The following is a 21,812-nucleotide window of genomic DNA, read 5'->3' on the forward strand; positions in this document are numbered from 1 at the left end:
CTTTTAAAAAGAACATTTGTAAACACCTATGTTTATTGTAGCCTGTAAATGCTGAAAAAACAATAGCTGGTTTAGGCAATTTACAACATTTTGAAAATGTGAAAAGTTTTAGATTTTACTATTTGGCCACTCTAGGGATAGGGAGTTGTTTGAACTTTAGAATTGTCTCTCTTTTTTTTTTTTTTTTTTTATAAAGGGAAATGAAACCCAAATAGTGCTTCCCTCTGGTGCTCTTGCAAATGGATAACATCCTTTCAACACAGCTGCCATATAGAGCTCTAGAAATGGGCCGGCTAGTACATCCTTGCTTTTCAACTAAAGATACCAAAAGAACAAAGAAAAATTGATTAAAGAAGTGAATTAGAAAGTTGTTTAAAATCACATGATCTATCTAAATCATGAAAGAAAAAAAATTGGGGTTCATATCCTTTTTAAGACATGATTAAAAAAAAAGATTATTTTAGGTGCAATGCATTTATCACAAAATATTCTAACTAGGAAATTTTGAGTACTGAGTGATTTCTTCATATAACACATTTTCATCAATCCTGATTTCAAAATTATTTATCAAGGTGGTTGTTTGCTCTGAGTCCTGCAACTCCTTCCATACAGATTAAAATGAAGCAAAGTAGCAAGATCACTATTTCTAAAATAAGTTATTTTACTTTAGTAACATCAGTTAATACAGCAGTATTGCAAAAAGGAACAATTTGCTACTTTGATATACTGTATGTATGTGTGTGTGTGTGTATATATATGTGTGTGTGTGTGTGTGTATATATATATATATATATATATATATATATATATACATACTGTATATACACCATTAGATTTGTTGTTTTAACGTTGTCATTGCTAACACCTGTATTTGTCCTATTTCATGTCAAAATGACTGCTGTGAAAAAGGTCTTTTGAACCAGGTTTGTGCAAGACATGCTTGAGCATTACATACACATGTGGTATGAGTTTATTTCATTAGAAGCATGCTAATAAGACCAACTTTAAATCACATAATTTCATTCAAAATGCCAAAAATCACAGAATATGGCAGACATACAATCGTACTTTTGCATCAACAAGGCCACTCTAAGGGAAATCAGCAAACAAACTGAATACTCAAGATATGGTATTTAAGTTGTTATTAATAATTTTGAAGAATCAGGAGAGGTCAAGGACAAAAAAAGGTCTGGAAGGCCAAGAAAACTTTCAAAATCTGATGAGAAGTTTCTCAGAGTTTTTTCTTTGAGAGACTGTAAGAAGTCCAGCAAGGACCTGGCTCAGCATCTGGAAACTTAATCGGGATGCCAAGTTGACCCTTCTACAGTCCGAAGAAGCTTGATAAGGCATGGTCTTTGTGGAAGGGAAGCGACCAAGAAACAACTTTTAAAGAAGGGCAACAGGGTGAAAAGGATAAATATGCTAAAACTCACAAATATTGGAATGAAGATCAGTGGAAAAGAGTATTGTGAAGTGACAAATCCAAGTTTAAAATGTTTGGGTCCAATCGTCAACAATATGTGAGAAGAAGAGTCTGAGAGAGATGGAAGAATGAGTGATTGCGTCCTTCAGTGAAACATGGTGGAGGGTCTGTCCTAGTTTGGGGCTGCATTTCTGCAAGTGGTGTTGGCGATATTGGAAATGGTTTTATTTTTCAGCATGTTAATGACCCCAAACACACAGTTAATGCAGTGAAATTATTTTTCCAGAGTCCAGACCTGAATATTATAGAGGCAGTATATAAATATATCTCAAACAGCTATTTCTTAAGAGGGAGAAAGTTCTTGCACATGAGAGAAGGATGCACCTGCCGGTGTTCCCATTACTTTGTGTTTCTATTGCAGTGCTTTGCAATCACTTTTATTTCTGAAGAAACGGAAGATATAAATGAATAGGTAATTTCAAATTTTAGTAATTTAATTTACCTAAAAAAATATGCTGGACGCAAAATTCACTATTTAAATAAAGTTTTAAAGGGACATTGTACACCAGATTTTTCTTTGCATAAATGTTTTGTAGATGATCCATTTATATAGCCCATCTGTTTAGTTTTGCTTATTTTTTTAATAACAATGTTTTTCAGACTCTTAACCAAGCCCTAGGTGTCATATATTCTATTTGTCTAATCTTTATTTTCATATGCAGGGGAGGGGTGTCTTCTTCCAGTCCCTTTCAGTGGGTGTCTTAGCCTAACCTTTTTTTAAAGGTTTTATACTGGATTTTTGGATCAGTATATGTGCATATTCTTCTTTATAGTAGTGTCTATTATATGCAGTTATATGAAAATTTTTAGGTAAATGCCTTTAATATTTAAGGAGACGCTGTACACAAAAAACAACCAAAATAGTATTTTTGCACAATTATATGTATTTAAAAATTAAATAGTCTTTCCTACAATAATGGAAGACTTTAATGGGGCCAAACCAAATTTAACTCCATCCTCACAAGCAAAATGGGGGGGGGGGGAACTCTCTTTTTAAATTAGTTGATGACTTAGAAACCCATGTGGCCTTAAAAATAGTAGCAAGTGATTCAGCTCTTTGAAATTAGGGATGTCCCTTAAAGAGGACATTACCATAGTTATGACATATACTTTAGAACATTGTTTTATTTCAGGAAATGTCATAATAAGAATGGTCCAATGACCAGCACATATGTAATTGTACTAACCGACAGTGTAGATTTGTTTATTTTTATTTTATTTTCAATCTGGCATTGAAAATGGCAACTGTGTATGTTCACCAGTTTTTTGGAAAAAATACATTTTAAACAGTTAGTGGTTTTAATGTATTTTTTATGTCTTTTGGATTAACCTCAAATTGTAACATTGCAGATTTATATTTAAATGTGTTCAATGTAGATTCTTTGAAATGAAACTGCATTTTTTGTAATAGTGTATGGATATATTTTTATTCTTTCCTTTCTACATACTGTATGATGGAGAAAAAAACATTTAACCCCTTAACGACCGAGGACGTGCAGGGTACGTCCTCAAAAAAAAAAAAGGCAGTTAATGCCTGAGAACGTACCCTGCACGTCCTCGGTGTGGAAAGCAGCTGGAAGCGATCCTGCTCGCTTCCAGCTGCTTTCCGGTTATTGCAGTGATGCCTCGATATGGAGGCATCCTGCAATAACCTTTTTAAGCCATCCGGTGCAGAGAGAGCCACTCTGTGGCCCTCTCTGCACCGGAGATCGGTGGCTCCCTGCGTTGGTGGGTGGGAGCCGGACCGGGAGGCGGGTGGCGGCCATCGATGGCCCTGGTTATGTGCATGGGGGGCCGGATCGTGGGCGGGGATGAGCGGGGGCGCGCACGGACGCGTGCACGGGGAGGGAGCGGGTGGGAACCGCTACACTACAGAAAATTTGTTAATAAAAATTTTTTATAAAAAAAAAAAAAAGATCAGCAAGGTGGTGGGGGTTTGTCTGTGTGGGGGGGGAAGCTACACTACAGAAAAAAGCCAAACAAAAATTTAAAAAGCACTTTTTTTTGCAAACTGGGTACTGGCAGACAGCTGCCAGTACCCAAGATGGCCCCCAATGAGGCAGAGGGGATGGTCAGAGAGCGGTTTTGGGGGGGGATCAGGGAGGTTGGGGGCTAAGGGGGGGATCCTACACCCTAGTATATGTAAATATGCTAAAAAATTTTTTTTATTTTTTTTTAAAAAACCCTTTTATTTTAGTACTGGCAGACTTTCTGCCAGTACTTAAGATGGCGGGGACAATTGTGGGGTGGGGGAGGGAAGGGAGCTGTTTGGGAGGGATCAGGGGGTGGGATGTGTCAGGTGGGAGGCTGATCTCTACACTAAAGCTAAAATTAACCCTGCAAGCTCCCTACAAACTCCCTAATTAACCCCTTCACTGCTAGCCATAATACAGGTGTGAGGCGCAGCAGGATTTAGCGCCTTCTAATTACCAGAAAGCAACGCCAAAGTCATATATGTCTGCTATTTCTGAACAAAGGGGATCCCAGACAAGTATTTACAACCATTTGTGCCATAATTGCACGAGCTGTTTGTAAATTATTTCAGTGAGAAACCTAAAATTGTGAAAAATTTAACTTTTTTTTCAATTTGATCGCATTTGGCGGTGAAATGGTGGCATGAAATATACCAAAATGTGCCTAGATCAATACTTGGGGTTGTCTACTATACTACACTAAAGCTAAAATTAACCCTACAAGCTCCCTAAAAGCTCCCTAATTAACCCCTTAACTGCTGGGCATAATACACTTGTGGTGCGCAGTGGCATTTAGCGGCCTTCTAATTACCAAAAAGCAACGCCAAAGCCATATATGTCTGCTATTTCTGAACAAAGGGGATCCCAGAGAAGAATTTACAACCATTTATGCCATAATTGCACAAGTTGTTTGTAAATAATTTCAGTGAGAAACCAAAAGTTTGTGAAAAAATTTGTGAAAAAGTGAACGATTTTTTGTATTTGATCGCATTTGGCGGTGAAATGGTGGTATGAAATATACCAAAATTGTCCTAGATCAATACTTTGGGATGTCTACTAAAAAAATATATACATGTCAAGGGATATTCAGGGATTCCTGAAAGATATTAGTGTTCTAATGTAACTAGCGCTAATTTTGGAAAAAAGTGGTTTGGAAATAGCAAAGTGCTACTTGTATTTATGGCCCTATAACTTGCAAAAAAAGCAAAGAACATGTAAACATTGGGTATTTCTAAACTCAGGACAAAATTTTGAAACTATTTAGCATGGGTGTTTTTTGGTGGTTGTAGATGTGTAACAAATTTTGGGGGTCAAAGTTAGAAAAAGTGTGTTTTTTTTCAATTTTTCCTCATATTTTATATTTTTTTTTTATAGTAAATTATAAGATATGATGAAAATAATGGTATCTTTAGAAAGTCCATTTAGTGGCGAGAAAAACGGTATATAATATGTGTGGGTACAGTAAATGAGTAAGAAGAAAATTACAGCTAAACACAAACACCGCAAAAATGTAAAAATAGCCTTGGTCCCAAACGGACAGAAAATGTAAAAGTGCTGTGGTCATTAAGGGGTTAATATGTAACTTATAATATTTTTTTATTGGAAAATGGATCAATAGTGTACATTTTTTTTCCACCTTACGTTTATGCTATGTGTAAACAATATTTATGACAAACTGATTCACTATTTATTATGCACCTCTAAAATAACTTTTTTTTTTTTTTTTTCAAAGGCTCTAGAATTCTTTCCACTTTATACCTATGTATTACAGAAAAAAATAAAATGTGAATTATGTATTGATATTTCACTGTTGTGGTATTGAATTAAATCCATTTAAATTCAAAGCAATTATTAATTAGACTTTAGTACATTTCTGGAATATGGGTCAGAGGGCAATGAGTTAAACATCCCATTTTATCTGGTTTAAGCCAGCTACTGTATTCCTATTCTAGATTTACTTATTGCTATAGAATGTTACCTATTGCTGCCTATGTTGTATATTATTTAGATAAACATTAAACTTGATTGCAGCTAGAGGCAGTGGATACCATGTAGTGTCACACTCTCTATACAGAGTGACAGCATATCAGTTCTTGTTTAATACAAAACCTACCACTCGGCTAGATTACGAGTCTTGCGTTATGAGTAAAAAAGCAGTGTTAAGCCTCATAACGCTGTATTTTTACTACCGCTGCTATTATGAGTCTTGGCAGATTTAGGGGCACCGCACACTTTTTTGGCCTTACCACAAATTGCGTATAGTCTTTTTTTCTATGGGACTTCCATAGCGCTGGTATTACAAGCTTGTCGAGATTCGTACCACATTTTAAAGTCAGTAGTTATGAGTATTATGCTACGGCTTTGTAGTGTAAAACTCATAACTAAAGTGCAAAAAGTACACTAACACCCATAAACTACCTATTAACCCCTAAACTGAGTCCCTCTCGCATCACAAACACTATAATAAAATTATTAACCCCTAATCTGCCTCTCCGGACATCGCCGCCACTATAATAAACATATTAACCCCTAAACCACCGCACTCCCACCTTGCAAACACTAGTTAAATATTATTAACCCCTAATCTGCTGTCCCTAACATCGCTGCCACCTACCTACATTTATTAACCCCTAATTTGCCGCCACTATATTATATTTATTAACCCCTAAACCTAAGTCTAACCCTAACTCCCCTAACTTAAATATAATTCAAAGAAATATAAATAAAACTTTCAATTATTACCTAAATTATTCCTTTTTAAAACGAAATACTTACCTGTAAAATAAACCCTAAGCTAGCTACAATATAACTAATAGTTACACTGTAATTATCTTAGGTTTTATTTTTATTTTACAGGCAAGTTTGTATTTATTTTAACTAGGTTGATTAGTTGCTAAATAGTTATTAACTATTTAATAACTACCTAGCTAAAATAAATACAAATTGACCTGTAACATAAAACCTAACCTGTCTTACACAAACACCTAACCTAACCCTACAATTAAATACATTACCTAATTTAAATACAATTAACTAAATTCAAAACAATTTGCTAAATTTGATAAACTGATTGGAACAGCCAATAGAATGTGAGCTCAATCCTATTGGCTGATTGGATCAGCCAATAGGATTGAAGTTCAATCCTATTGGCTGATTGCATCAGCCAATAGAATTGTTTCAACCTTAATTCCAATTGGCTGATAGAATTTTATCAGCCAATCGGAAACTATGGGACACCATCTTGGATGACGTCACTTAAAGGTACCTTCATTCGTCAGGTAGTTGTCGTTGGAAGAGGATGCTCCGCACCGGATGTCTTGAAGATAGAAGATGCTGTCTGGATGAAGACTTCTGCCCGTCTGGAGGACCACTTCTGCCGGCTTCGTTGAGGACATCTTGCCGCTTCGATGAAGACTTTTCCCGGTAAGTGGATCTTCAGGGGTTAGTGTTTTTTTTAAGGGTGTATTGGGTGGGTTTTATTTTTAGGTTAGGGCTTTGGGTTGCAATAGAGCTAAATGCCCTTTTAAGGGCAATGCCCAGGGCAATGGGGAGCTTAGGTTTTATTAGTAAGGGTTTTATTTGGGGGGTTGGTTGTGTTGGTGGTGGGTTTTTCTGTTGGGGGGGGTTGCTTGTATTTTGTTTTTTACAAGTAAAAGAGCTGATTTATTTGGGATAATGTCCCGCAAAAGGCCCTTTTAAGGGCTATTGGTAGTTTAGTTTAGACTAGCTTTTTTTTTATTTTGGGTGGGCTTTTTATATTTTGATAGGGCTAGTAGATTAGGTATAATTAGTTTAAAGATCTTCTAATTTGTTTTTTATTTTCTGTAATTTAGCTAATTGTTTTTTTTTGTAATTTAGCTAATTGTTTTGAATTTAGTTAATTGTATTTAATTTAGGGAATTTATTTAATTGTAGGGTTAGGTTAGGTGTTAATGTAAGACAGTTTAGGTTTTATTTTACAGGTTAATTTGTATTTATTTTAGCTAGGTAGTTATTAAATAGTTAATAACTATTTAGTAACTATTCTACCTAGTTAAAATAAACAAAACTTGCCGGTAAAATAAAAATAAACCCTAAGCTAGCCACAATATAACTAATAGTTACATTGTAGTTATCTTAAGTTTCATTTTTATTTTACAGGCAACTATTAGTTATATTGTAGCTAGCTTAGGGTTTATTTTATAGGTAAGTACTTCGTTTTAAATAGGAATAATTTAGGTAATAATTGTAGGTTTTATTTATATTTATTTGAATTGTATTTAAGTTAGGGGGTGTTAGGGTAAGAGTTAGACTTAGGTTTAGGAGTTAATAAATATAATATAGTGGCTGCGACGTTGGGGGCGGCAGATTAGGCGTTAATAAATGTAGGTAGGTGGAGGTGAAGTTAGGGGCGGCAGATTAGGGGTTAATAACATTTAACTAGTGTTTGCGATGTGGGAGTACGGCAGTTTAGGGGTTAATGTTTATTATAGTGGTGGCGACGTTGGGGGCATCAGATTAGGGGTTAATAACATTATGTAGGTGTCGGCGATGTTGTGGGCAGCAGATTGGGGGTTAATAAATATAATATAGGTGTCTGCAATGTTGGGGGCAGCAGATTAGGGGTTCATAAGTATAATGTAGGTGTCGGCGATGTCGGGGCGGCAGATTAGGGGTTAATAAGTGTAAGATTAGGGGTGTTTAGACTTGGGGTTCATGTTAGGGTGTTAGGTGTAAACATAAATTTTGTTTCCCCATAGGAATCAATGGGGCTGCGTTACAGAGCTTTATGCTGCTTTTTTGCAGGTGTTAGACTTTTTTTCAGCCGGCTCTCCCCATTGATGTATAGGACTTAAGCAGCGCTGGTATTGGAGTGCGGTATGGAGCTCAGTTTTGCTCTACACTTACTTCTTGCCTTTTAATACCAGGTTTCTGAAAACCTGTAATACAAGCGCTGTAGGTTAGTGAGCGGTGACCATAACGTGCAAGTAAGTACCGCACCCCTCATAACGCAAAACTCGTAATCTAGCCGTATGCCTTTTACTCTATAACATATTAAATATTTTGGCTCGCCTTATGAATTAGTAAATTCTACAATTGAAGGAATGAGATGGATCTAATCAATGCCAATAAGTAAGAGAGAGGTCTACAGAGCTGTTAATGCAGCTGGTGTATACAAGCAATACACAACTACACATCCCTCATTTTAAGAATTCTGTCCACCAAACCAAAAACCAATACAGAAGTATGGAATGGATTGCTAACCTTTTTATGGTTGAGAAAAGCCAGCACTAGATAGTTTGGGAGAAAGGGGAAAGATAGTTACATTTGTTCAAACAATACACAGATATGTTCATTTTGTAGGACTATATCAATTTATTTGTCAGTGTAAAGGGGTACAATTTATTTGCCAGTGTAAAGGGGCACAATTTATTTATCAGTGTAAAGGGGCACAATTTATTTATCAGTGTAAAGGGGCACAATTTATTTATCAGTGTAAAGGGGTACAATTTATTTATCAGTGTAAAGGGGCACAATTTATTTATCAGTGTAAAGGGGCACAATTTATTTATCAGTGTAAAGGGGCACAATTGATTTGTCAGTGTAAAGGGGTACAATTGATTTGTCAGTGTAAAGGGGTACAATTGATTTGTCAGTGTAAAGGGGTACAATTGATTTGTCAGTGTAAAGGGGCACAATTTATTTATCAGTGTAAAGGGGTACAATTGATTTGTCAGTGTAAAGGGGTACAATTGATTTGTCAGTGTAAAGGGGTACAATTGATTTGTCAGTGTAAAGGGGTACAATTGATTTGTCAGTGTAAAGGGGTACAATTTATTTATCAGTGTAAAGGGGCATAATTTATTTGTCAGTGTAAAGGGGTACAATTGATTTGTCAGTGTAAAGGGGTACAATTGATTTGTCAGTGTAAAGGGGCACAATTGATTTGTCAGTGTAAAGGGGCACAATTGATTTGTCAGTGTAAAGGGGTACAATTGATTTGTCAGTGTAAAGGGGTACAATTGATTTGTCAGTGTAAAGGGGTACAATTGATTTGTCAGTGTAAAGGGGTGCACTTTATTCATAGCACAATCATACTGCTACACTAATTTAAGTAACTTTATGAAACGGAAAACTAGAATGTCCCTGTTAAAGAGACATACACAGATCTCCATGGTTTTGGCACGCAACAGGTTAATTGTACACCTCACCTGTTAGCATCACTACACACTATGAAAGGGATATAAAACCCAAAAATGTTTTTCATGATACAGATAGAACTTGCAATTTTAAATAACTTTACAATGTACTTCTATTATCACATTGTCTTCATTTTCTTATTAGGAAGGTAAGCTTAGGAGTGTGCACATGTCTGCAGTAGTTTTGCCAGAATTTAATACATTAGCAAGAACACTAGATGGCAGCACTATTTCCAGTCAAGTAGTGCTCCAGACGTGCACGCTACCTATCTAGATATTTCTTCAACAAAGAATAAAATGAGAACGCACATTTGATAATAGAAGTAAATTGAAAACGTTTTTTTTTTTTTTTTTTTTTTAATTTGTATTCTCTTTCTAAATCATACATGTTGGGTTTCATGTCCCTTGAAAAAAAAGAAATGAATCCACATTCTTCAAACGGTTAAGTGCTAATACCCCCCAAATCACTATTGTTTTTGCCTTTAATTATGCATATTTTGTTTTTCAGTTTAGAAATAGCAATATTAACCCCTTCCCACCTGGACTTATTTGTAGACATCGGGACAAAAGTTCTGATGTAAACAAATAAGTTAAAAAGTGAAATCACGCGATCCTTCATCAATAATGGGGCCATGTCTAGGGGGAATGCCTATGATGCTAGGCACGTCCTCCAGCCCGCGATCCCATTAAGGAAGTGCCTTGGGCTTCAGTACAGCCAAAAGGCTAGGACGTTCTATGCCGTCCTAAGGGTGTTTAAAGCCCAGTGCAGTTAGGATGACATAGAACTTCCTAAGGGCGGGAAGGGGTTAACAATGCAGAAAATGATTTTGGGAGGTAACTATTTTGAGCTTCTGGAGTATAAACAGCATAGCATTTGGGGATTGTGATCACTGGAAGAATACAGCTGAAGTTCAAAGAACTGCTGATAACAAGCACAATATTGTGATCAAGCCCAGTTAGGATAACACAATGTGCTAGAGGAACTTAAGTGCAATGCCTTCCAGCCCTTTTTAGCACCCTATGAGCTCTTCTGACAGCGTAATTTTTATATTTCAAAAGCCTACACTAAATGACTTTTTGTTTAATGATTATTATTCTTTATTATTTAGCTCATTACTGGTAACCATCTCAAAATCTCTTCTTTTGTAAACTACAATAAAAGAATGGCTTGCATTGTGCCAAGCTTAATATCTGAAGAAACACATGGCTTTCGTTGACTTTCCTGAATGTTTATGCACGTGTCAGAAGTTAAACATTCACAGATTGGCTAACAATATTGGTCAATAATAAAACTTTTCCCTGGATAAGCAGCTTCGCTTGAAAATACATTTTACTCTTGGCAATCATTTCTTCAGCATAGTTTAGTCCTTTTTTTTGTATATTAATTATTTAGCAATGTAGAAAAAATAAAGTCTGCAGGGTCACCGGGTTCAGTAACTCTGAAAATAAATACAGACTGCTTACACACCTAGAATATTTAATTAAAAAATACATAAATGTGCATGATTATTCTTTCATGATTCAGATAGAAATAAAATGGAAATATGTTTAAAATTGTGTGTTCTATTACCAAATGTAATTATTATTCTTTTTGGTATCCTTTATTGTGGAAGCAGCAGCAATGCACTACTGTGAGCTAGCTAAACATATTGGGTGAGTCAAGGACAAGATATATATATATATATATATATATATATATATATATATATATATATATATATATATATATATATATATAGTGTGTGTGTGCAGCAATCAAACGGCAGCTAGTTTCCAATAGTGCATTGCTGCTCCTGAGCCTTTATATGCTCTTGAACAAAGGATACAAGAGTACAAATCACATTTATATAATGGTGAATTGGAAAGTGGTTAAAAAAACACATGCTCTTTTTAAATCATGAAGGCTTAAAAAGTGAATGTAAATTTTGATGAACCAGTGCCCGGCTTTTAATAATTCTATTAAAAAAACAGGGGCACTTTCAGTCATCAAACTTTACATTTCACTGGTTTTGTTTAAATACTTACCTTTACTTTGTGAAAGCCGCTCCAGCGCTTCTCCACCGAATCGCAAGCCTCTTCCTAGGTCAGAAATGACGATCCCGGCCTTCCTCCAATCACGGCGTTGCTTTAGCCAATGATTCCCCCGGGGAAGCCATGATTGGAGGATGCTGGAATCGTCATTGCTGATGTATGAAGAGGCTTGCACTGTAGCAGCTTTCAAGAAGAAAAGGTAAGTATTTTAACAAAACCAGTGAAATGTAAAGTTTGATGAATGAAAGTGCCCTTGTTTTTAATAGGATTATTAAAAACTGGGCACTCATTCCGCACACTTTACATTCACTTTAATCTGAACTTTACTGTCCCTTTTTAAGTAGGTACATTTATTATTACTAGCCCGACAAAAGGACTTAACTTCTAAAAAAAAAAAAAAGAGAGAAATTATGTTTCATCATTTAAAACCATTGTAGCAAAGTATGTTTTAATAGCATGTCTTGCATTATATAAAATAATATGCAGTTTTCTTGCTAACAAATTATTAACAATAATACTTTTTTTTTTTAATAAATGTTACTCAGTTTGGTTTGTATACAAATTAGTGTTTCTTTTCAGAGATCCATATATGGTAAATGGATTTTGATCAACATAATGTAAATTTTATTTTTTATGGGATTGCTGTCTGAGGATTTATTTAAACTCTAGATTTAGTCTCCATGGAAAATGTTTTATCAATATAAATATAGCAACATTGCAATATACATTTAATTTTGCCTGCTTTTACTGTAAAGTACTTTTGAGAAGTATTATTCAGTTGCTCCCAAAGAAGTTAGTGTGCTCCCATTATACTTAGAGACTGTCTAAAGTAAAAGTTGAATGCTTATATTTGTTAAACCATGTAATCTTTACAATTGTGAGCCTGAATAGCTATGAGTTTAGCAAAAAAAAGTTTTATTAACACATAGGTAAAGTTTAATTTGGGAAGTTGAGGTATTGTAAGTAATTTTGACCACAGTGAAATATATGGGGTTCTTCAAGTGGAGTATCTCTGAACTGCTCTTGGTTTTACTAAAAACATAAATAAAAAAAATGGTACTATTGTAAAGGGACAGTGTACTGTAACAAAAAACTCTTTACCTTTGTTTTATCATTTGAAACATTTGCTTTTGTTAAAACTGCCACCTATACTGAACATTTTAGTACTGCAGTATTGACTATAGAAAAGCTATGTAAACAAGATGCAACAGCAGAAATCAACCTCCTAGAGGGGGTGGGAGAGTGACAGAGACCTGATAGTTTAAAAGGTTATTTGTACAACAGTTTTGAATTTCAGGAACTTTTCCACTTGCCTGAGAGCATTGTCCTTTTTTTTTTTATTCTAACTTTTATTTTGTAATGCGTTTTTTATTTGCCTGTATATGTAATAACTTTATGGCCCCTTTTTAAACAATTGTTTTTTTTTTATGTGCTCCTTAATCACTCCCTCTGTACATGTTGCTTCATAAATATAATATGAAAATTTGTTCTAAAATGTAATTGTTTTTGCCCCTGCAAACACTGCTCAGATTGTATACTATCAGGTCCAGACTGGGGATAAAAGAAGCCCTGGAAAAATATGAAGCCCTATTTCCTTTTGAGTTGGTAGAATTCCCATGCCCCATTTTTCTCAAAGGGGATTACTGGAATATTCTTTCCCTCAATATTTGTTTCAATTTGAATTAAATTATATTAGTTTGTTGTTTTATAGGCACATACAATCCAAATGCATTAATCACCCCTTTCCAGCCCCAATCGCTGCAGCCCACCGTAGACCAATCCGGCCTTGTATACTATCTTGGGAGCTTTTATCTTTCTATTTATGGAGTTTCCATTTAGTATTACTTTTTTTTTTTATATCATTCAGCAAATTTTTTTGTTTTACTATTTTCTTCATGGCTAATATTAAAGGGATACTAAACCCATTTTTTTTCTTTCATGATTCAGATAGAGCATTCAATTTTAAGCAACTTTCTAATTTACTCCTATAATCAATTTTCTTTGTTCTCTTGCTATATTTATTTGAAAAAGCAGGAATGTAAGGTTAGGAGCTGGCCCATTTTAGATTCAGCACCTGGGCAGCGCTAGCTAATTGGTGGCTAAATGTAGTCACCAATCAGCAAGTGCTATCCAGTGTCCTGAACCAAAAATGAGGCTGCCCCTAAGCTTTCATTCCTGATTTTTCAAATATAGATACTAAGATAACCAAGAAAAATTGATAATAGGAGTAAATTAGAAAGTTGCTTAAAATCCCATGCACTATCCGAATCATCATAAGAAAAAAAAATTCCATCTTTAATTAGTAATTTTCATGGGGCCAAGTGACTAGGGATTGCACTTCGGTATTAATTTGCCCTTTGTGCAAAGACAATAAGATGTTCAATTTATAAAATGATTCCATAACTCACAATGCATTTGATGTACAATAGTTCTATTGTACCAATATAATTTCTTTATAGTATATTTTGTTTACATCAAAGCATGAGCCAGATTATATATATATATATATATATATATATATATATATATATATATATATATATATATATATATATATATATATATATATATCTATATCCTGGATTTACTGAAATATTTTGAATAGATTGTCTTGTAAGCCCTGCAACAGCAATATATTTTATTGTACTAATAATAATTTTGGAACAATAGAAATATTTTGATCTTTTACAGCTTAGGATCTAGTTAATGTGTGACTATGTGTGATTATTTTGTTGTTCATAGTATCTTTTTTTTTGTTCTACCTTTACCCTTGTTTTTTTTTCCAGCTGAAGTTAAATTTTTAATGATTTACGTGGCAGAATAAAACTGTACAAGTTGGTTAAAAATCAAGCTACATTTAATAATGTGTTATGTATAAAAGTTGGTTATGCAGATGTTCCCTTAATTATATAATGACCAATCTGCCAGCTCATTCTGCTCTGTTCCAGAGTTTGGATTACTTAAAATATTTTATTGTAGTTTTGTGAGTGTTTATGTATGCAAGTGTGTATAGAAATTACTGTAATTGATTTTATTGTCTTATTTACAGTCTTTAACAAGCAAATTAGATAATGAAAGTACATTGAAAGTTGTTCAAATTGCATGCTCTATCTGAATCATAAAATAGAAAAAAAAAATACTTATCTGTCCCTTTTTAAAGCAACACTAACCCCAATTTTTTTCTTTCATGATTCAGATAAAGCATGACATTTTAAGCAATTTTCTAATTTACTCATATTATCAATTTTTCTTCGTTTTCTTGCTATCTTTATTTATAAGGCAGAAATGTGATGCATAGGAGGCGGCCCATTTTTCGCTGAGAACCTGGGTTATCCTTGCTTATTGGTGGGTAAATGTAAGCCTCCAATAAGCAAGCACTATCCATGATGCTGAACCTAAAATGGGCTGGCTGCTAAGATTTACATTCCTGCTTTTAAAATAGATAGCAAGAAAACGAAGAAAAATTGATAATAGGAGTAAATTAGAAAGTTGCTTAAAATGTCATGCTCTATCTGAATCACAAAATAAAGAATTTGGGTTCAGTGTCCCTTTGAGCATAAACCCCTGAAATAAACATTTCTGAGTCTTTTGCTATGATGTTTATTTTGACTAGCAAGACTTTTGTACGTGTCTGGAAACACCTATGCAAATGTAAGTGATAGAAAACTCAGTGCAGTGAAAATAAGAGAGATAATTGCTTTATATACAGAGAATATGATTTTCTGTGGATTATATCTGTTAGTGAACAAATACATTGATGGACCAAAATGTTGCATAGTTAACCTTTTAGGACCTCATGGATCATGTCATTGGATGTGCCATTACGGTGTAAGCTTTACGACTCGATAAGTAAGACCACTTTTAGTGGCAATTGTTCACCTTTAAAAAAAAAAAAAAAATCAGATACTGAGTTATAACTGTAGGACACACAAAGATATATTGATTTAACCTGTTAAATGGACTGTAAAGTAAGAATTAAACTTTGACTCTACGGCAGTAGTCTTTGCAACAATGTATAACATGCTGCCATATTCTCAACAAAGGATACCAAGGTAAAAATCTAATATAATATTATAAAAAAATGTAGTTTTTTTTTTTTTTTAATTGCATGCTCTATCTGAGCCATGCAAGTTTAATTTTGAGTTTAGTGTTCCTTTGGGAATGGGAATGTTGTGACATCACCACAAATCTGTGTGATGTCACAGCAACCTGGAACCAGAAAGTACCAGGTAAAATACTATATAAGATGTTAGAAGATCGGAAATCAAGTGATTTTAATGTGACTAAGTGCTGGAATCCCCCAAGTCTGCATCTGAAAGATAATTGCCAAATTTTTCAAATGGTTAAAATGGGGAAACAATATGTACACATTTTATAGATAGTGACCTATGCATTTAGAGACCTCTAAAATTGCTGGCTGATAGTAATAACCCTGTTTTTGTAGTATAGCCAGATGATAATGGTGGTAACGTGATTCACCTGGACATGAGGATGAGACCCTTTTTGTTTCAATTTTGTGAAGGTGAACTCATTATATATGTGAAACCGTAAAACCTTTTTGATTTTGTTAGGAAATGCCTGCTTTTTACCATGTTCCAAACCATTAATGTTTAGGGATTCTATCTATAGGTTTTCTAAATGTTGATAGTGTGCAGAAAATAACAAGGTGTGATGTATCGGTACCTCACAGAAAAAAACACTGAAACTGATGTGCCTTAAATGGATTAAATTCAGTGTGGTAAAATGTCAGCAGTAAACGTTAAACTAGCAGACAACTTTCATAAGATATGTAATCCCCTCAATAAAATCACAGAACCATGGTAAAAATATTTTAAATGATTTTCATTATTAAGCAAATGCATTTCTAGGAGCTAATTATTTTTATTTTATTTATTTTTTTAAATAATTGTGTTTACAATTTGGGAATCCAATATAGAATTTTGGGTCTATGCATGTTGTGTTGGGACAAATTTCTGTCAAGTGTTAAATACTGCATTTTATTTTTAAGGTTTTTGCTCATGTTGATCTGGTACCAAAAATAGGACGACAACTTTTGGCCACAGAAACTGCTGTTCCATATCCTCCTCTAAATGTATCGGATAAGACAAATCCAAACATGACCAACTGTATTATAATTTATGCTACAAAAATCCGTTTAATTGCGAATACCTCTCAGGAATTTGACTTAACCAACAGGACATTTGGAGCTACAAATGTAAACACCTCGTTATCAAGATGTTTTTCCAACTATTCAGTGTAAGTAATAAGTGTATTTATTTGTTTATACTGTACAGTTTGGTGCCCAATGCTTTTGTTTCCCCTTAAAGAGATAGGAAAGTCAAAATTAAACTTGATTCAGATGGACCATGTTTTTTTAAATTTGCTTCTGTTTTCAAATACACTTTGTTCTCTTGGTATCTGTTGAAAAATATGTAGATATCCTATTCTAGTGGGAGCTAGCTGGTGATTGCACACTTGTCTCTTGTGATTGGCTGACTAGCTTTGTTCAGCTAGCTCTCAGTAGTGCAATGCTGCTGCTTCAGCAAAGAATATCAATGGAATAAAGCAGGTTTGATAATAGAAGTAAAATTAAAAAGTTGTTTGGAAATGTATGTTCTATCTGAATCCTGAAAGGAAAAAATGTGTTTCATGCCCCTTTAATGTTTTCTGATTATAAATTTGAGGGATGTCCATTCTTCTGAAAGTAGGGAGAAGCAATCCATTTTTTGTTGTTCATAAACGGGGCTAGTGAAAAATTATATTTTTAAATTTAAAGAAATAAATTAGTAGTGCCTCCCTTGTGCACAGTTGTTAAGTTTCCCTCTGATTTATTCAAGTTTTCAGTGATTTAGAAAGAAACCTAGAGAGCTATACAATGTAGACATGTGGAAGAAGGCGTCCACTCATGGAATTCAGCTCTTTTTGCAGCCGGATGCATGTGCCTAATACAATGTATAAATAACTGTTCAAAGAAGTCTATTCAACTTATACATTGGGCTCTATTTTTCAATGACTAAGAGGACAATTTTCCCAACTAGGGAACTGGTCCACTTATGATGATTGTGATGAGCAGGCAGCAGAGTGATGCTGCCCGCATTTATAATTGCAGGAGCAGCTGTTGCACAATGCCCCCTCCTCTTCTTGCATGATAGCAGGGTCTGTCAATCACTGCGGTCAGATTAGTTCTGGTGGCTTAAACTATGAGCACAGAGGTGGAGGAGAGGCTAAAAAAACGTGGTCTTAAGACTGCTGCTGCTTAAATATCGGCTGCAGGCTTTCTTGAGCCTGCACTAAAAGAGCACCAGAGCTTCATCCACAGCTTGTTAATGGAGCATATTCTCTACTCATATAACCTTACTATGTATAGTTTAACCCATTAACACTGTTGGGATGTTCCATGCCATCCTATCAGCACTGGGCTTTAACACTGTTAGGATGGCATGGAACTCCCTAACCGATCTACCTGCAACCTCCTGCACATTCAGAATGGGGAGCGGGATGATCATCGTAGGCAGTTCCCCATGATCTGATCCCACCCTTGCTTCACGCGATCGTCAATGTATGATTTTAATTTTTAAAGCAAATGTTTGCATCAGAACTTATTTCCAATGTTAAACACTTGGCCTGGCCCGAAGGGATTAAAAAGGGCAAACGGTGATATCATAAAAACCTTCATATGCTCATAAGATGGTAATATGCATAGACCATGGTCTTTTATTTCTTGTTTGCCATCAAAATAATCTTCTATGATCTGGCGTCCTCTTACAGGGATAACTGGCATTGCTGATTAGTTTATAGTTGAATTATAATATTATGCCACCTTGTGGGAAGGATGTGGCGGGCAGGGCAGCCACTAGAAAAAACAGTAGCACCAGTGACCCTTGTCACCCTCTGATGTTGGCCAGTAACCCTTTCAGGTGCAGCATATAGCCAATTACTGGCTGTGTTCTGCTATGTACTCTTTTCATGGCGCTTATGCATGTGTCTAACACTAATGCAATTATACTATGGTGTAATGAATTAGAGCGTTCTATTATTGCACTGATCAGTCTGTTATGACCATTAGATATATGCATTCAGAGGTTTGATTCAACTTCGAATTCGGAAGAAGGCGGCTCTTCTTGCTGCTCGGCAATTTTCATTGTCGCATTTTTATTCTTTTGCAACAGCAACCCACTAAAATCTTTGCAAATTGAGATTTTAGTGCAAGGCTGTTGCACAAGAATAAATGCAGCCACGAAAATAGCCGAGTGGCATGAAGAGCCTCTGCCTTCAGCACTTGGAGGTGAACAAAACCTCCACATGCACATGTATATTGACCATTCTGCTATGTATCTAGATTTTTTTTGTATTCTACAAATACCTCTATTACTCAACTGTCCTATAGTTTCTGTCCCAATAAAGCATGACTAACAAAAGCCTTGGTGTTCTAAAAACGAGTAATTTCAAAACGAGTGACCTAAAGCTTTTTTTCTGTTCCTTTTTAGATTGTCTTTAATTTATTCATCACCCGGACATGATCTTGAAAGCTTGGAAATAAGGTAGGTTGGTGATTGCAAAACAAACCTATTGTTTTTTCTTTTTCTTTCCAAAGGCAGGGAAAGTCCACGACTTCATTCCTTGCTGTTGGGAAATACAACACCTGGCCACCAGGAGAAGGCAGAGACACCTCCGCTTAAATATCCCTTCAACTTCCCCATCCCCCCAGTCATTCTCTGCCATCCTCTAGTGATGAAAGGCAAAGAAGTGCTAGAAGAAAGAAGATGGTCCTTTTTAATGGGTATTTTCCCTTCAAGAGGACTGGAGCTTGAAGTAATCGTGTAAATCTCTGTGAGAGTATTGATGAAAGTTTAGAGTCTAGAGATACAGCTCCTGGGAATACAGTGTTGATGAGCTACACTGTCTTCCCCTTTTCACTCAGGTCTCTGTCAGAACATCTTAAGTACCTGTCACACACTGAAGGGCTGTGTCTGTTCCACAGCATCGATCCTGGGGGTAAGTAACTTTTTTATTATTAGGGGACAGCACCTAGTAGTGTTTCCCTTCCCCTAAGGCTAATAAGGGACACCTCCGGTTACAGTGTGACACGTTATGCCCCAATAGGATCTGGCATCGTTATTCTCCTTATATATGGAGACAGTTGAACAGTATGGGACTTAGTGTGCTGATTTTAATAGTGCAACTGTGAGGGGTCTGGATGTGGGCTCAGGGCTTTCAGAACAGAGACAGTGGAAACGGAATGTTTTTTTATTTTTTTTTCTAAATACTGTACAGCTTTAATTCTTTCACGCGCTTGGCAGGGGCCGCACCTAATTGCAGTCATGTGATCGGAACGATATAACTATGGAGCACTCTGTGGCTGATCCCTCAGAGGGATCTGTCCAATCTGTAGTCATTTCCAATGCATGCCTATATTGCAAGGAGACCTTGGTCTGTCCCCCTGCGAAACTCTGTTCAATTTGTATAGGGGATGTTTTAAAGTCCAGAAAGGGAGCAAAAAACGTTATCCCTTCTAACAAATCTAGCCAATCTGAGCCGTCAACCTCCCAGGACTCTGCTGTCCAGGAGATGCCTACCCTCTCTCCACATCATGGTTTTAACCCTGTGTCACATGCAGTCCCCGCGGCACGCCTATACCTCCTGTAGGAGGTTTTTATTTTTCCAGCGGACTTCAAGACGCAGTTACAGTCTGCTGTGTCTGCGGCCCTAAGTGCCTGACCTATCCCTGGAAAACGTAAGCTAAAGGTTAAATGTAGCTCTACAGACCTAGAGTAATCTAACTTTCAGTCTGACTTAGCTAGTATGTCTCATCTATCTGAGGAGGATTTAACCTCGGCGGCATCTGAGGGCGTCAGAGGTTTCAGAAGCTAAACCTACTCCCTCTGAGGAGCCTTCCTTCAGATTTAAAGGGATAGTCTAGTCAAATTAAACTTTCATGATTCAGATAGGGCATGCAATTTTAAACAACTTTCCAATTGACTTTTATCATTAAATTTGCTTTGTTACCTTGGTGGTATTTTTGAAAAGCTAAACCTAGGTAGGCTCAGAGCATTTTGAAAGTTTTTCACAGACAGTACTAGTTCATGTGTGTCATATAGATATCATTGTGCTCATTCCCGTGGAGTTATTTAGGAGTCTGCACTGATTGGCTAAACTGCCTGTCTGTCAAAAGCACTGAGATAAGGGGGCAGTCTGCAGAGGCTTAGATACAAGGCAATCACAGAGGTAAAGCATAGATTAATATAACAGTGTTGGTTATGCAAAACTGGGGAATGTGTAATAAAGGGATTATCTATCTTTTTAAACAATAACAACTCTGGTGTAGACTGTCCCTTTAAAATCAAACACCTGCGCTTCCTTTAAATGAAGTCTTATCTACCTTGGAGGTTCCTGAGGCTAAGCTTCCTTAAGAACCGACAATTCCGAAGCTAGATAGTCTATGAGGACAAGAAGGCTCCACAGACCTTCCCGGTCTGTTTGCATGGCAAACATTATTTCCAATGAATGGGAGAAGATTGGGACTCTTTCTCCCTTTCTTCTACCTTTTTAAAAAATTATTTCCAGTTCCCGAATCGCATCTGGAATTATGGAATTCCATTCCTAAGGTGGATGGAGCCATTTCTACGCTCACCAAGCGCACTACTATCCCCCTAGAGGATAGCTCCTCTTTTATGGAACCTATGGACAAAAAGCTAGAGGGTTATTTAAGAAGGATGTTTCAACATATGGGATATCTTTTCTTTTTTTTTTTTAGCCCGCAGCTGCGGTCGCTGCTTTTTGCGGGAGCATCTACCTATTGGTGTAACTCTCTGTCAGAACTTATTGAGGTGGAGTCTCTTCTTGAAGAGATTCAAGATAGGATTAAGCCTTTGAGAATTGCCAATTCATTTATCTGTGATGCGAACGCAGATTGTATGCCTGAATGCCAAAGCTTCAGGTTTTGCGGTCCTAGCTCGAAGGGCCCCCTGGTTGAAGTCTTGGTCAGCAGATATGACCTCTAAATCCAGACTACTTTCTCTTCCATTTAAGGGGAAGATTTTATTTGGTCCAGGATTGGACTCCATCATTTCTACTGTTACTGGGGGAAAAGGAGACTTCCTTCCCCAGGACAAGAACATATCTAAGGGATGTCAGTCTTCCAATTTT

At 36.0% G+C, this 21,812-nt stretch overlaps 1 protein-coding gene across 1 annotated transcript in view; it reads left to right on the forward strand.

The window, feature by feature from the left end:
- Positions 1-21,812, forward strand: part of LOC128664991 (V-type proton ATPase subunit S1-like) — a 97,151-nt gene that overhangs the window by 51,244 nt on the left and 24,095 nt on the right. Inside the window, exons 7-8 of the mRNA XM_053719768.1 lie at positions 16,675-16,922; positions 19,154-19,207. Coding sequence (XP_053575743.1) covers positions 16,675-16,922; positions 19,154-19,207 — 302 coding nt within the window. The remainder of the gene's footprint in view (positions 1-16,674; positions 16,923-19,153; positions 19,208-21,812) is intronic.

Source organism: Bombina bombina, chromosome 6, assembly GCF_027579735.1.
Source record: "Bombina bombina isolate aBomBom1 chromosome 6, aBomBom1.pri, whole genome shotgun sequence".
Lineage (NCBI taxonomy): Eukaryota > Metazoa > Chordata > Amphibia > Anura > Bombinatoridae > Bombina > Bombina bombina.